Consider the following 17,376-nt stretch of genomic DNA (forward strand, 5'->3'; position numbering starts at 1 on the left):
GTATTTGTCTGACTTAGTTCCTGTGAAATACTCTGGGATGTTTCACTACATCAAAAGCAACAATAAGGACAACTTGCATTTATATAGTACCTTTAACATGGTAAAACAGCTCATTCACTGGAGCATTTTCAGAATTGGATGCTTAGCCACAAAAAGAGATATTACAAATAAAAACAGAAAATGCTGGAAGCCCTCCACAGGTCAGGTCGTGTCTGATGAAGAACATTCAATCTTAAATGAGATGCTCCCAGACTTGATATTTGTGGGATTTTACATAACTTACAGCATCTAGACTCTTTTGCTTTTGTTTAAGAAGATTTTAAGACCGATGACTGAAAGTTTGACCAAAGAGGACGGTTTTAAGAAACCTCTTAAAGGAGGAAAGTGAGATTTTTTTTTTTAAAAAGGCAGAAACCTCTCTGTAGAATTGAGTTCTTTACACATCACGTAATGGCATTCATGCAGTTTTTTTGATTTGAATAAATAATTCTAAGATTTGCAGACTTGTTTCTTCTTTGGAAACAGCAGAATTAAAGAACTGTGAAGACAGCCCGAAAGCTGAGAGCGTAACGTCTTCTCCAACCGGTGGAGCATTTGGGATGTTTTCTACCATTACTAGTGCAGTACAGAGCACTGTGAGTATATCTTTTATTCAACTGACGGATGATGCCCTTTATGTGAAAGTCAATGTTTAATATTCAGATGTTAACTTGCTTAGAGAAAACTGTCATACTTAAATCAGTAAAGCATTATCCATTTTTGTCCACGCCACACCATGTGACTAATCTTTTCTCAGAACTCTGGTTTAACTAAACTGCTCCCAAAAAGTACATTGTTGCACAATTATACAAACAAGGAGCAAGAGTAGGCCATTCAGCCCTTTGAGCCTGCTTCACAATTTAATAAGATTGCAACTGCTCCGATAGTAACCTCAGATTTGCATCCTGCCTACTCCTGATAACCTATCACCCCCTTGCTAACCAAGAATCTATCTACCTCAGCCTAAAAAATGAAGACTCAGCGGGCGCCTGATGACTTCTTGCAAGCTGTGCCCAGCATACCCTCTAATTCCATCTTTTACTCTCGTTCTATGCTTCTGAAACTTTATTCTGACTCTTTATCTTTCTCTACACTCTTGCTATGACTGTAACACTAAAATCTGCACTCTCTCCTTTCCTTCTCTATGTACGGTATGCTTTGTCTGTATAGCATGCAAAAAACAATACTTTTCACTGCATACTAATACATGTGACAATAATAAATAATATTGAATGTGCAGCAGATGGACTGCTCATCTGTGATCATCCTGCCCTTCCAACTGTATCGTCAGTTTATCTGTTTGTAATTGTCCAAGTAACAAAACAAAATTTGCCTAAAATGCAACATAAAAAGAGCTGCGTTTTGGATTTTTAAAATATAGTTTTACAATCATTTAACACTGGAACTTTGCACTGGAATAATTATCAAGGATATGTGTTGAAATTTCAGAGTACCATCTTATGTAATTGACTAGATAGGTAAATGAACTTCATATTTAGCAGTATAAAGCTTCCAAAGTTAAAAGCATACTGATGCTTTATGTTCATTGTGTGGTCTATGAAATATTTTATACAGACACTTCAACCAGTTTATTACATTTAGCTCAAATACCTTTACTTTGAGATGGACAAAGAACTGGTTCAAACTTAGTTTTATTAAAATCCTTCATGGATTAAAGAAACAATTCTTACACAATGTCTTAAGTTAACTTTCTCCAACTAGGCTAATTGCCTGAGAAACAGATATTACCCAGTCTGTGAAATCGATTGGGCTGTTGGATTCAATTCACTGAGCTCACAGCGATAGATGAACTCAGGGTCTTCTTAGCACGAAGGTGGATCTCGCACACCTTGCGTCGTCCCAGGTCACAGTAGGTTTGGTGGAGTCTTCGCTGGAGTTTGTCTTGAAATTCTCCTTCCTTTGAATGTTCGCTGGTTTTCAGCCAATGGGGTGATGGGTGCGGGGTCACAACACGCAATGAGGTTAGGCCAGGTCATCCTAGTTGTACATATCTCTTTAGCAAGGAGTCTGGCTGAATACACAGTCATAATGTCTTCTGGCTAATCACCTCTTGATGGGTTTCAGGATATAACGGCTATTCATTGTTAAGTTTGAGCCTCTCTATTCAATACGTAAAAAGGCTGGATTCTGTTTTCAGCTCATGATGACTTCCCTGTTCAATATTTATCCCTGTTGGCTTTTGACCTGTGGTAACCTCATGGAAGCAGTTTTAGCTGTATTAATTTAAAGTGTCCAATTTTATGTTGGGCCTCGTTTCTCAGGCCTTGTCCATTTGACCACTAGTGTTTAATCAGGCTTTTTCTGTATATGTTCTTCAGATATGATATAAATATACATCATTTTATTTCCAGGGGAAAACTGTACTAAGTGGTGGTTTGGATGCGCTTGAGTTTATCGGGAAAAAGACCATGGATGTTATTGCAGAAGGCGATCCTGGGTTCAAAAAGACAAGAGGATTGATGTACAGGACAACTACGTTGTCTCAGGTATTCTCTAAACTTTTGGACGGATGATCTTGAAATATATTTTTGCATTTCTTCCTGATTGGCAGGCAGACTGGTTAGATTACAAAATTCTGAGTTTTGAGTTAAATTGGTTATTGAAGTACTACATTTTTTAAATTCATTCACGGGATGTGGGTGTCACTGGCTGGGCTGGCATTTATTGCCTTTGAACTGAAGGGCATTTAAGAGTCAACCACATTGCTGTGGATCTGGAATCACACGTAGGCCAGACCATGTAAGGGTGGCAGATTTACTTCCCTGAAAGACATTAATGAACCAGATGGGTTTTCACAACAGTCCAAATTCCAAACTTCTACTGAGTACAAATTTCACCATCCGCTGGGGTGGGATTTGAACCCAGGTCTCCAGAGCATTACTTTGGGCCTCTGGATTACTAGTCTGTGACAATGCCATTATGCCACCACCTTCCCTAAACAGGTTTAAAATGGATTTTTACGCCTGTGAGGAACTGGTTAGGAATACCATCAAATTATCATATTTAAAGGTTCCTTGAGTAAATTCCTCTCGTTTGTCTCTTGATCAAAATTAGAACAGGGGTAAGATGGAGAAAATTACAGCTAAACCCTTAAACCACTCTACGACCCACTTTTTACGTCTTGAAGTTGATTATACTTTATTTTTCTCTGTGTAGGTTCTGCGAGAGGCCAAAGAAAGAGAACAGCAACAAACAGCTGATGAGATTTCTGTGGATACAGAAAAGAAGGCTCATTATGGAATGTTATTCGACGAATATCAAGGTCTATCTCATCTGGAAGCTCTGGAGATTTTGTCAAATGAGAGTGAAGTAAAGGTAAATAAGGAACAAGAAAATTCAACTGATACTTTTTGCATGTATCATCAGTGTTATTGCCTGGAATTTGCTTTAATCCTGCATCCAGGTCCCTAATTTAGAGAATTGTATTTTATTAGAAATCTGGATCACCCAGCTTGCAATAATGGTATATACTTTACTCTGTACTTAATAAATACATCTTAGCCTGGTCTGTGCCTTCAATGTCTTTACATTATATACATGGATGTTAATTTTCTAAAATTGACATGAAAATATGGAAATTGGTTTTGGTTATCCAGTGCTGACTTGAATTCTTTGGCAGCAGCCCCATGCACGAGTGACTGTCCATTATATCCTGCAGGTTAAATCGGTACTGAGTGCCCTGTCTGGAGAAGATTTGGAAAAATTGAAGGAAGAGTTGGCAGCCATTAAAGAAGCCTTTTGTTTGGCTGAATTTGATGATGAGGATGAAGAAGAGAACAAAGGTGAAAAGAAAAATAATTTCTATATCAAAAGCAAAATGCTGTAGGGATGCTGGAAATCTGAAATAAAATCGGAAAATGTGGGAATACTCGGTGGGGAGAGGCAGGGTTAAGTTTCAGGTTGATGACCTTTTGTTTCTGCCTGATCTGCTGGGTATTTCCTCCATTTTCTGTTTTTGTTATTATTAATGATTTCTACCTTTTTATTTGGTTGCTGACCATACGTTCCTGATCAACTCCTTTGTAACTTTTTAACATTAGGTTAGAATAACCTCATTAAGAGAATAGAATGGGACGGTTTTCTGTGTTTGTTCTGAGTAACCTTTCACTCTTAAATGTGAGCAGTCATTTTAAGTTTACATTTTGTTGTAAATAAATTGCTTATTACTGGGCTTTAACTTTCTTTTGAAAGTAAATTATAAAAGTATAACCCCCCCCCCCTCCCCCCCTCACACAAATAAACCAATAATAGAGGAATTATAGAAGAAACTGCTTAAATAATTGCAAAAACTGCAGCATGGGAGCCAGTCTTATAGTACAGAAAGTCCATTTATGCCTGATCTGTGAAAGAGCTGCCCAATTTAGGCCCATTCCCCAGCTTTTTACCCCTGAAAATTGGTCCTCTTCAAGTACGTGCTCCTTTTGAAAGTTGCTGCGTAATCTGCTTTCATCACCCTTTCAGGTAATTGTATTTCACATCTCTTCTTTTCATAAAGGGTTGTTTTCCTCCTTCCCTCTAGCATTCTTTTTGAATTATTTTAAACCCATGACTTCTAGTCACTGACCTACTTGTCAGAGATACTTGTCCTATTAAAATCTTTCAATTTTGAATACCTCTATCAAATTCCATAAGACCATAAGACCATAAGACATAGGAGCGGAAGTAAGGCCATTCGGCCCATCGAGTCCACTCCACCATTCAATCATGGTTGATTTCAACTCCATTTACCCGCTCTCTCCCCATAGCCCTTAATTCCTCGAGAAATCAAGAATTTATCAATTTCTGTCTTGAAGACGCTCAACGTCTCGGCCTCCACAGCCCTCTGTGGCAATGAATTCCACAGACCCACCACTCTCTGGCTGAAGAAATTTCTCCTCATCTCTGTTCTAAAGTGACTCCCTTTTATTCTAAGGCTGTGCCCCCGCGTCCTAGTCTCCCCTGTTAATGGAAACAACTTCCCTACGTCCATCCTATCTAAGCCGTTCATTATCTTGTAAGTTTCTATCAGATCTCCCCTCAACCTCCTAAACTCCAATGAATATAATCCCACGATCCTCAGACGTTCATCGTATGTCAGGCCTACCATTCCTGGGATCATCCGTGTGAATCTCCGCTGGACCCGCTCCAGTGCCAGTATGTCCTTCCTGAGGTGTGGGGCCCAAAATTGCTCACAGTACTCCAAATGGGGCCTAACCAGTGCTTTATAAAGCCTCAGAAGTACATCCCTGCTTTTGTATTCCAAGCCTCTTGAGATAAATGACAACATTACATTTGCTTTCTTAATTACGGACTCAACCTGCAAGTTTACCTTTAGAGAATCCTGGACTAGGACTCCCAAGTCCCTTTGCACTTTAGCATTATGAATTTTGTCACCGTTTAGAAAATAGTCCATGCCCCTATTCTTTTTTCCAAAGTGTACGACCTCGCACTTGCCCACGTTGAATTTCATCAGCCACTTCTTGGACCACTCTCCTAAACTGTCTAAATCTTTCTGCAGCCTCCCCACCTCCTCAATACTACCTGCCCCTCCACCTATCTTTGTATCATCGGCAAACTTGGCCAGAATGCTCCCAGTCCCGTCATCTAGATCGTTAATATATAAAGAGAACAGCTGTGGCCCCAACACTGAACCCTGCGGGACACCACTTGTCACCGGTTGCCAATTCCTCCTCCACTTTCTTTTCTCTGAGGGAGACAATCGCAGCTTCACCAATCTTTTCACGTAATTGACATCTCTCGTCCCTAGAATCACACTATTACATCTCCTCTGTACCTTTTCCTAAGGTTTTGACATCTTTGCAAGAGTGTGATGACTGCAGTGCTCCAGTTGCAGCCTAACCAGGGATTTGTAAAAGTTTAGCATAATATTCCTGTGCTTTTCATATTCACTGCTCCTGTACGTTCATCAACTTTCACAGTAACTTCATTGCAGTATTAATGTAAGTCTACTTGTGACAATAAATAAACTTAAACGTTCATTGTTACTTCATCAAATAACTCAAATCAAGTTAGTCAGACACAATTTGCATTTAGCAAATCTGTGCTGGCCGTCATTCATTAACCTATACTTTTCCAAGTGAGAATTAATTTTCTCCTTGACTGTGGTCACTAGTGGTTTTCCTGTTACTGACATTAGACTGGCAACCTGCAGTTACTAGGTTTACTCTTCCCTCCTATTTTGGAAAGGGTGTAATTTCTGTAATTCTCCAGTCCTCTGGTACCACTCCATACCCAAGGAGAAGATTCTGGTCCAAGTTTCTTTTTTTGTCATCTTTGTTGCCCTCAGCAGCCTAGGATGTATTCCATTTGGACCCGGTGGCTTGTTAACGTTGAGTTTTGCTGCATGCAGCCTTAGCAGGCAAATGCCTGGTTTTACAGTGCTTGTGAGTTTATATCGTACCATGGAAACTTGTGAAACTGAATTAATTAAATCAAGTAGTTGTGGGTCAGCAGCAGCAAAAAATGACCTTGAAGATCACTGAAATATTATAAAAACCCAACTAGTTGATTGTCTTTCAAGAAAGGACTTACTGCCCCCATTTGGTCTGGCTAACGTGTGATTTGAGACCTGGTATACACATGTCAGGAAAACTGAGGCAGTTTTAAGTGATCTATATTCGTATTGTTATGTTAGAAATAAGGTATAGTGGGTTTAATTTAATGTTGCTGTGTAAGGAAGGTAAACCTATACTTAGATTCATACTAGACAACGATATTTGTACGAATGGGGCTTTTGATTTTAGTTCAAACTGTGCTTCTACTGTGCTTAGTATTTTGACATGAAAAGAAAATGGGCTGGGAGAAGCATAAAGTAATTGCTTAGCAACCGGGGCACCTTTAGGGTTGGAAGGCTTTTGTGATTGTGTTTTTAACTGAATTTATAGCGGTTGATTTTAGAAAGCTAGAGAGCTTTGTGAGAAGAAAAGCCATACCATGGAATAATGATTAACAAAACAAGTGCAGGAAACTTACTGAACAGCCAGTAAGGAAACTAGAGAAATGAAGAGAAGTTTACAAGAAGTCTGAAGTTAAAGGAACAGAGGGAACTACCTTTGGGAACAAGATACTGTTTATGAAAGTTAAAGTCAGACCTGGGAAAAGAAGAGCTGATGAGGTTGGTTACAAACAAGCCACATATCTGAAGCAGTTGTAAGGTTTGGTATCCATATTTCCAGTGTTTGAAGCAATAATATTCTGTTGGGAACTGAGTATCTGAGTTTGTGTAGAATTTTGTAAAATCAGGAGAGGTGGAAAACTTGGTGCTGGATTCCTTGTTAAAAGTGGAGTGGAGGTTTGTTTGAAAGGATAGTTGGAAAACCTGAAGTGGATTTTTAATGCAAACAGCTAATAGAAAGCATTGTTTGAAATAATATTTTAAAGCATGCTTCTTTTTTGAGTGGAGTTTGGAAATACTTGCGACAATCATCTGGGGGGATTATGAGAAGAAATCCCACAGAAGATCGGTTAAGTGGCATTGGCCATTTGGTTTCAGAGTGGGGTGTTCTCTTTGCAAACTGTGTGCATTTGTGAACCTAAAGGAGTATTCTATCATCAAACTTTTCATGTTTAATAATTTTCTTCTTGTTGTTGAAACTAATTAGCGGTTGTCTGACTCTGTTCCTCCATATTTTCTAAGAAAGTTACAATCTTTTGAACCAGGGTTCCATTCTGGGATCTTCCTGCGCAATAGTGACACCAACTGGGATCATGACAATGTGAGCGGAGTCCCTCAATCTTAGTGCCATTTAATGCATTGATTCTTAATGCCCTTGGAGCAAATAGGAATGCACATTCAACACTGCCTTTCCTGTGTGGCCCTAAAATATTTCTTTTTTTAAAGATAGATTTACCACTTGCAACAATTTCTTTGATTGGCCTTGCAGGGAATGATGGGTCTGGATTTGTGAAAGAACTGACTGAGTTATTATCGGAGCTAAATATCACTGCAACATCTGACAAACTGGGCAAAGTAAGTGTATATTGATATGAGTGCATCATCAAAACCATTTAACTTAATCTGTACTTTTTTATAAGATGTAGTTCTTCAAATACTATGGAGTGATGATTCAACAATGACAATATTGCCAGTGTACACAATGGGGTTTTCAGTTTTTGAGATGGTTCAGTGCAGGTTCTTACACTGTGCTTTGGAGAACAAATGTGCCTTTCTTGCCTCTATTACAGAATTTGTTCATTGCGTGTAACTATTTATGGGATGTACTATTATGTTAGAGCACTTTTTGAAAGCCAGAAGAAATCCTGGGTATGGAAAACTCAAATTTCAACGTGTTCGAAACTAATTATGTTGCCAAGATTAAAATCTGATGGTATAACCAAAACTATAAAGTATTTTGATACGCTAAATATGGGAGAATATTGACGTTGGCTGGGGAGTCAATAAGAATCCCTACAGTGCAGAAGGAGGCCATTCAGCCCATCGAGTCTGCATCAACCACAATCCCACCCAGGCCCTATTCCCGTAACCCCACGTATTTACCCTGCCATTCCCCCTAACACTAGGGTCAATTTAACCTGGCCAATCAACCTAACCCGCACATCTTTGGACTGTGGGAGGAAACCAGAGCACCCGGAGGAAACCCACGCAGACACGGGGAGAATGTACAAACACCACACAGACTGTGACCCAAGGCCAGAATTGAACCCGGGTCCCTGGCGCTGTGAGGCAGCAGTGCTAACCACTGTGCCACCGTGCCGCCATACTGTAACTAGTAGGTATAAATTTATTATCACAAGAATGACAAGAGGTTAGGAACTTTGGATCGTCTATCAAAAACTGTTGGAAGGGAATGGGCAAAATTTGAAAATAAAAGTTTAAAGGGTTGGGTGGAAAGACCTGACACCACACCCAGTGAGATAATTGGCCTATTTCCATATTGCTAAATTCTATGAATATTCTGTGTTTAAACAATATATTTTAAATTGCTAAGAAGATGTTAGTATCTTAAATAGAAACTAAAAGTTACAGAAATAAAACAGAGTAGACTGGAAGCATTCAACAGACCCTTCACCAGAATCAGCTTTGCAATGTCAGATCTGTTTTTGTTTTGAGATGTGTACCTTTAAACATTGAGAAAATAAGCATTTAAAGTGGAGTTATTTTTCTTTAAAAGTCAAGAAACCCTTTTAGCATGTCTTAGTCATTGTTTTATTCCGCCATAGAGATTGTGAAACAAGAAAATACACTGACCCATTGAATGATCCAAGGAATAATCAACACAGTTTTGGTTATATTGGTTTTAGAGGAGGAGAATACTTCCCCATTTTAGGTACCAAGCATTCTTGGGTCAGCTGTAACATAGGTACATTAGACCCCTCTACCCTGTCTCAATGTGTTGCTTCACCTTCAGACTCAAGAATAGTTATTTTCTACTTTTTTTAGTTGTGCTGAATAATTAAGGGCTTGTATCTATTTCAGGCCAGACAGAATGCACATGATCGTTTAACTGAAGTAAACTCTATCTCACCTGTGGAAACAGTAGAGATGTCAGAAGACCCAGAGAAGAAAGAGCAGAATGAGGGATCTGTGCCTGAAGACGCGAGCAAAGATCACAAATTTTCAATTGAGGTAATGAAAGCTGCTTTAAATTCTTTGAGAACTGTGGCGACCAGGGGAATTTCACAGTAACTTCATTGCAGTGTTAATGTAAGCCTTACTTGTGACCAATAAATAAACTTTACTTTTACTTTACTTAACTAGATTTCTGTAAGAAGTTAGTGAGCTTCGAAGTTGCTTCCATAATATTGCAGGAAAATGTTTAACTGGTGAATTCGGTGTGGCTACACCCGCAATTTAAGCTCTGGCCATAGCCTATTTCTTTTAAATAAGTTAAGATCTCGGTTAAAATAGGAGCCAAAGACATGTTTTGCAAATACCGAAACCTACTAGCTATTACTAGACATAATGTGTTATTTGGGTCAATAGCTGGGGCAGCAGGTCACTTGACTCCCAGTTAGAAGACCATGTGGCCGCCTGTTCCAACTCCATCATCTCAGCAAGCAACATTTCTTAAATCTTAGCCAACTGTAACTCCACTTCAAAGGTGATATGGCTTTGAAGCCAAAGGAAGGAAACTTGGAGAAAGCATTCATAACAGAATTGGGATTGCTTCTCTCGGATCATACCACTTGTTGGCATATTGTAGCATGTTACTGATAACGACCACACTAAGACTCCAGCCTAGACTGCCTTAGGGGAATGCAGTAAAAAAAAATAGCCTTTAACAAATTGGCACATAATTTCACAGTAGAATTTTGTTAAAGCATCACATTGTAATGTTTTTACATAAGGAAACAGTTGATGAACAGGGTTCCAAGGAGCTCAATTCTACCTGTCACAGCTTGCTATATGAAGCCAAGTATATTGACTGAGTATTCCTGTTTAAGTAATGGACTGTAGTGATGCTGCATAATCACCTGCAAAATTATTCTTCCTATGAGGTCCATAGTGTCATTAGCTGTACGACCTGTCCAGGTCCCCCATGCCAACACTATAGTTAAGAAAGCCCAACAATGCCTCTACTTTCTCAGAAGACTAAGGAAATTTGGCATGTCCACTACAACTCTCTCCAACTTTTACAGATGCACCATAGAAAGCATTCATTCTGGTTGTATCACAGATTGGTAAGAACATAAGAAATAGGAGCAGGAATAGGCCATCTAGCCCCTCAAGCCTGCTCCGCCATTCAGTAAGATCATGGCTGATCTGATAGTGGGTTCAGTTCCACTTACCCGCCCGCTCCCCATAACCCTTAATTCCCTTAATGGTTAAAAATCTATCTATCTGTGATTTAAACACATTTAACGAGGTAGCCTCTACTGCTTCATTGGGCAGAGAATTCCAAAGATTCACTACCCTCTGAGAGAAGAAGTTCCTCCTCAACTCAGTTCTAAATTGACTCCCCCGTATTTTGAGGCTATGGCTCCTGCTCTGCCCAAGACTGCAAGGAACTACAAAAGGTCGTGAATGTAGCCCAATCCATCACGCAAACCAGCCTCCCATCCATTGACTCTGTCTACACTTCCCGCTGCCTCGGCAAAGCAGCCAGCATAATTAAGGACCCCACGCACCCCGGACATTCTCTCTTCCGTCAGGAAAAAGATACAGAAGTCTGAGGTCATGTACCAACCGACTCAAGAACCGATTCTTCCCTGCTGCTGTCAGACTTTTGAATGGACCTACCTTGCATTAAGTTGATCTTTCTCTACACCCTAGCTATGACTGTAACACTACATTCTGCACTCTCTCATTTCCTTCTCTGTGAATGGTATGTTTTGTTTGTAAAGCGCGCAAGAAACAATACTTTTCACTGTATACTAATACACGTGACAATAATAAATCAAATCAAATGTAATTGACACATCGCAGGAAGTACATATCCATACCAATTGAAAGTTTAAGTTCAAACAATTGGCTACTTAAAGATTGTAATCAAATATTTAACTAAGTGAAGTGGTTAAAATCATGTTTTTTTTTAAAAAGATTTATTTATTTATTGAGTTCAAGATTTTGGCCCAGAACCCGGTTTTTGCACAAGAACAGTCAGTGTTACTAAGGTCTGTTGAATTACGTTTTTTTTTAAAACTTGTGCAGGAGCAATGCCAGAGGATATTAGCTAGTTAACAAATTCTGGCTCATTTTGTACTGTCAAAATAACAGCAAGGGTAAAAGAAATAAATATTCTATCCTTTTAATGAAATAAGCATTAATGTCAGACAGTCAACCTCTCTGGCATTGAAAATTAACTGTTACAAGTGTGATGTCTTTTTCATTTCTTCAGGTTTTGAATTTTTTGAGGAAATTTTTAAAAATATAATTTTAATTTTCTTTTGTTTCCTTTCTGTCTTTTATTTTCCTGTTTTTTAACTTAATCATTGTTTCCCTTTCTTCATTTCTCACTCTGTATCTGCGTTGAGATTGAATTTGCCTCCTTCCAGTTCTTTCCTGTGTTTATTTCTCAGTCCTGAAATTCCCTTGGTTAAGGGGAGGCTGCCCTGCACACTCCGATCCACGATGGTCTGTTTTTCTCACTGTCACTTCGTCAGCTTGGAATTTTCTGCAGCTTTGTGGGGGAAAACACTTTTGAACTGGAGTCTAAGTCCAGCTGATAACAAATTCTGGCTCGATGTAATTGCTGGCTTAGACAGGCTTACTGAATAAATTGGGAGTCAGCAGTTTATTTATGCAGTGGTATTTGAATATCGTAACTTGAAAATGGCTCTGCTAGGTGACTCATTGCTGATGATGTCCACAATGAAGTAAGTCTGTGCATATGTATTGTTTTGATCACACAAGTGCTTAGAAATACATTCAGTAAACATATGCAATATGCATTGCTTATTAAGTAAGCATGGAACCATAGAATCCCTACAGTGCAGAAGGAGGCCATTTGGCCCATTGAGTCTACACCGACCACAATTCCACCCATAACCTCACTTCTTTACCCTGCTAACCCCCTGACACTAAGGGACAATCAACTTAACCCACACATCTTTGGAGTATGGGAGGAAACCAGAGCACCCGGAGGAAACCCATGCAGACACGGGGAGAATGTGCAAACTCCACACAGACAGTGACCCGAGGCTGGAATTAAACCCGGGACCCTGGCGCTGTGAGGCAGCAGTGCTAACCACTGTGCCACCATTTGCTGGACAGAACATGCAGAACAGTTCTTTAATTGTCCACGCAGTCTTGCAACTCATGCACACCAACACATAGTATCCTTGTATTGCAAATAAACAAATTATGCATCTTGAAAACATCCATTGTATTTACATATGTGATTCGGTACTTTTCCCATTTCCTGCTGCATGGTATTCAACAGGGAAAACAATTATTTGTAATCAGAATCTGTGTCAGTAAATCTTGTTACCTAATAAGCAAGCCATATTTTGGTTTAACTACAATTCTTGGTTTTAAATATGTGAATTGATTGCGGGGCAAAAGTCAGGACAGTGCTTGTTCTAACCTCAAAATTTATCATTTGTTTGTGCGATTCACAGAATATCCATACGTATGCTGTCAGAAGCCTGGCGGAACTCACTGCTCAATCCATTGAACAGTTCCATAAAGTGGCAGTACTCATTCTTCATAGTCAGGATAAAGATGTGGGTGCACTGGACTCTGCCAAAACTCTGTCTAAGTATGAGATTTTAACTTTTACAAAAGTAAAATGCTGCAGAAATCTGAAATGTCAACCAAAGATGCAGATCCGGCATCAGCTGTGGAGACGGAGAAGCAGACTTAATATTTCAGTTGGGATTCTCCGACCTCACCCACAGCTGGTATTGGCATTGGTGCAGAGATTTCAATGTAAAGTTGTTGAAATCAATGCTGAGTCCAAAAGACTATAAAGTACTTATCTGAAAAATGAAATGTTGTTATTCAAACTTGCATTGAGTTTCATTGGAATGCTGCAGGAGGCCCAGGACAGCGAAGTCTGTGTGAGAGCAAGGCGGAGAATGAAAATGAAAGACCACTGAAAGCTCGGGGTCAAGAATGCACATTGACCATTAAAGCAGGCACCCAAAGTAGTCTCCACTATGTAGAGCAGACTGCATTGCGAGCAGTGAATGCAGTGTACTAAATTGAACAAAGTATACACAAATCATTGTTTCACCTGGAAGGAGTATTTGGGGCCTTGGACAGTGAGGAGTGAAAAAGTAAAATGAAGTGAAATGCACTTGCGTGGAAAGGTGCGGCTGGGAAGGATTGAGGAGGAAACAGTGCCTTCAAAATGCTGGAAAGGGAGGGAAGGGGAAGATGCGTTAGTGGTAGCATCATGCTGAAGGTGCTGGAAAATGGCAGAGAATGATCTGTTGAATATGGAGCCTGGTGAGGAAGAAAGTGAGGACATGGTTCTGGGAGGGAAGAGAAAGGGTGAGTGCAGAACTGCTGGAAATGGGATGGACACAGTCATGTTGTCAACCATGATGGGGTGGGGGTGATTCCTTAGTTGAGAATATAAAAGGCATATACAGAGTTCTGGTATAGATAATTGTATCGTAGAAAAGGTGTGACAGAGATGGATAAGCTGAAAGAATCGAATAATCCTTACAGGAAGTAAGGTGGGAGGCAGTGTAGTCAAGGAATTGAGTCAGTTGGCCTGTAGTGAATATTGATTGATAACATAACTCCAAAAATCACGACAGAAAAGTCGAGGAAGGAAAGAGAAGTGCTCATAGGTGGACAATGTGGAGGCAAGAAATGTGTCGAAATTAGAAGCATATTAGTTGAAATTTGCCAATTGAAGGCAAGAGCTGGAAATGGCACCAATACTGTCATCGATGTACTGGGAACAGAGGTGAGAGAAGGGGTTCCGAGTAGGACTGGAACGAGGAATGTTCCAGGTATCCTATAAAAAGGATGATTTAACTAGGGGATTCCACATCCTCGCAGCTCACTTCCTATAATGACCCCATTTCAGTCCAGTTCCTTTATCTCCGTCGCATCTTTTCTTGTGCTTCTGATATGTCTTCTGTTTTTGTTCAATCTAGGATTCTCTCCACCATTGTTGATGGGACCCTCAACCATGTCATGCATTTCCCAATTGCCTCTTCCCACCCCTCCCAGAACCATGTCCCCACCAGCCTCCACGTTGAACAGGTCATCCTCCACCGTTTCTGCGACAACAAAACACATCTTTCCCCCTCTTCTCCTTTAAGTGTTCTGAAGAGTCCATGTCCTCCACGAAACTCTGGTCCAGCCCTCAATCACTCTAAACTCTCTGTCCCTTCCCATGTCTCCTTTCCATGCAAGAGCAATGGATGCATCACCTGTCTTATCTACTCTCTCACCACTGATCAAGGCTCCAAACTGTCCTTCCAGGTGGAACTGTGATTTATATGTACTTCTGTCAATTTAGTGTATTGTGTTCATTACTTAAAATGCAGTTGGACTTTACTTTAGGGAGACCACACACAGATTGGGTGACAGTTTTGCAGAACACCCCACTTCAGTTCACAAACATGACCCTGAATTTATGCTCTCATGCCGACCTCTGTCCTCGATCTCCCACAATGTTCAACATATAAGATTGATCATTCAAACTCGATACAAACTTGAGAACTAGCAGCACATCTTTCAATTAGACACTTTACAGCCATCCAGACTCAACATTGAGTTCAACAATTTCAATCTCTGCCCCAATTTGTTTCCTTTTGCTTTGTAGCATTTGGTTTTCATCTCAGTTTTCTCTTGTTTTTGTTTTCGGACAGCAGTTTTTATCATTCTGCCTTTCACGCTTCTTCTAGATACACTTTTTGTTTCTTTACTTGTTCCATTACCACCTCCTTTAGCTTCCGTCACACAACTAGAATCATAGAAACCCTACAGTGCAGAAAGAGGCCATTTGGCCCATCGAGTCTGCACCGACCACAATCCCACCCGGCTCTACCCCCATATCCCTACATATTTTACCCACTAATCCCTCTAATCTATGCATCTCAGGACACTAAGGGGCAATTTTAGCATGGCCAATCAACCTAACCCACACATCTTTGGACTGTGGGAGGAAACCGGAGCACCCGGAGGAAACCCACGCAGACACGAGGAGAATGTGCAAACTCCACACAGACAGTGACCCAAGCCGGGAATCGAACCCAGGTCCCTGGAGCTATGAAGCAGCAGTGCTAACCACTGTGCCATGGTGCCGCCCCTTTCTTTCATTTAACCTCTCCTGTTTTTCACCATATCAGAGATCTTCCCTGTTTTTTTCAGCCTACCCCGCTTCCAGTTTCTTCGAACCTATTACATTTCTAATTATTTCCAATTTTAATAAAAGGTAATTGACCTGAAATGTTGACTCTGTTTCTCTCCCCACAAATACTGCCTGACTGAGTATTTCTAGAATTTTCTGTTATATGAAAGTTGTGATAGAATAGAAGACATGCTTGTATTTTTAAGTTAAAGTGCATGTATTTCAAAGTGGAATATTGTGAGCTTCATTCCCAGATATGTCGCTAGATGCTGTAGTGAATGTAGAGGAACAGAATGAGCTGAGGAAACAAACACATAATTGGTGAAGTTGGCTAGCACAAAACAGTGAATAGTTATTAGTTGACAGCCCATTTTATACTTTGCCTTTAATAGAAAATTTCAGGCTAAGTATGAAATGTGATGTTGATTTGCTGTTGTCTGTTTTGCACTGCTGGTGCAGGGGGCAGGAATTTAGATTTTTGGATCATTGGAATCTTTTGAACAGGTCAGCCCTTCCCCAGAAGAGAGGTGGGTTACACCTGAACTGGAGGGGGACTAACATCCTGGCGGGGAGATTTGCTAGAGCCACTCGGGAAGGTTTAAACTAGTTTGGCAGGGGGGGTGGGATCCAAAGCAGTAGGGAGACAGAAGAGAAGTTTGAGGACAGAACAGAAGGTAAAGAGGGCACATTAAGTAGTAAAGGCAGTGTCAGTAATCCTAGTACCAGACAGATCAGGCAAAAGTAAGACAGAGAGCAAGGGAAGTCCAGATTAAATGGCATTTATTTCAATGCAAGAGACCTGACAGGCAAGGCAGATGAACTCCGGGCATGGATGGGTACGTGGGACTGGGATATTGTAGCAATTACTGAAACAAGGCTAAGGGAGGGACGGGATTGGCAGCTCAATGTTCCAGGGTACAGATGCTATAGGAAAGTAAGAACAGGAGGTAAGAGAGGAAGGGGAGTTGCACTTTTGGTTAGGGAAAACATCTCGGCTGTACTGAGAGGAGATATATCCGAGGGTTCTGCCACTGAGTCTATATGGGTAGAACTGAGAAATAAGAAGGGGAAAATCACTTTGATAGGGTTGTACTATAGGCCCCCAAATAGTCAGCGGGAAATTGAGGAGCAATTATGTAAGGAGATTACAGATAGCTCCAAGAAAAATAGGGTGGTAATAGTCGGAGATTTTAACTTTCCCACCATTGACTGGCACAGCCATAGTTTTAGAGGGTTGGATGGAGAGAAATTTGTTGAGTGTATTCAGGAGAAATTTCTCATTCAGTATGTGGATGGCCCGACCAGAGAGGGGGCAAAACTTGACCTCCTCTTGGGAAATAAGGAAGGGCAGGTGACAGAAGTGTTAGTGAGAGATCACTTTGGGACAAGTGATTATAATTCTATTAGTTTTAAGATAGCTATGGGGAATGATAGGTCTGGCCCAAAAGTTAAAATTCTAAATCGGGCCAAGGCCAATTTTGATGGTATCAGGCAGGAACTTTCAAAAGTTAATTGGGGGAGTCTGTGGGAAGGCAAAGGAACATCTAGTAAGTGGTAGGCTTTCAAAAATGTGTTAACCAGGGTTCAGGGTAAACACATT

At 40.4% G+C, this 17,376-nt stretch overlaps 1 protein-coding gene across 11 annotated transcripts in view; it reads left to right on the plus strand.

Annotated features, from left to right (window-relative positions):
• LOC144505100 (protein FAM114A2-like) overlaps positions 1-17,376 on the plus strand; it is a 37,057-nt gene that overhangs the window by 12,103 nt on the left and 7,578 nt on the right. For 4 of the 11 annotated variants that reach the window (XR_013499765.1, XM_078230916.1, XM_078230915.1 and 1 more), the window contains exons 5-11: positions 526-635; positions 2,412-2,546; positions 3,217-3,375; positions 3,719-3,842; positions 7,905-8,029; positions 9,497-9,646; positions 13,081-13,220. Coding sequence is in view for 7 of the 11 variants with exons in the window: in XM_078230916.1 (XP_078087042.1) it covers positions 526-635; positions 2,412-2,546; positions 3,217-3,375; positions 3,719-3,842; positions 7,905-8,029; positions 9,497-9,646; positions 13,081-13,220 (943 nt within the window). In the remaining 4 variants the exon portion in view is untranslated. The remainder of the gene's footprint in view (positions 1-525; positions 636-2,411; positions 2,547-3,216; positions 3,376-3,718; positions 3,843-7,904; positions 8,030-9,496; positions 9,647-13,080; positions 13,221-17,376) is intronic. The other 7 variants (XR_013499767.1, XR_013499766.1, XR_013499768.1 and 4 more) reach the window with 3 other exon arrangements.

This window comes from Mustelus asterias, chromosome 16, assembly GCF_964213995.1.
Source record: "Mustelus asterias chromosome 16, sMusAst1.hap1.1, whole genome shotgun sequence".
Taxonomy (NCBI): domain Eukaryota; kingdom Metazoa; phylum Chordata; class Chondrichthyes; order Carcharhiniformes; family Triakidae; genus Mustelus; species Mustelus asterias.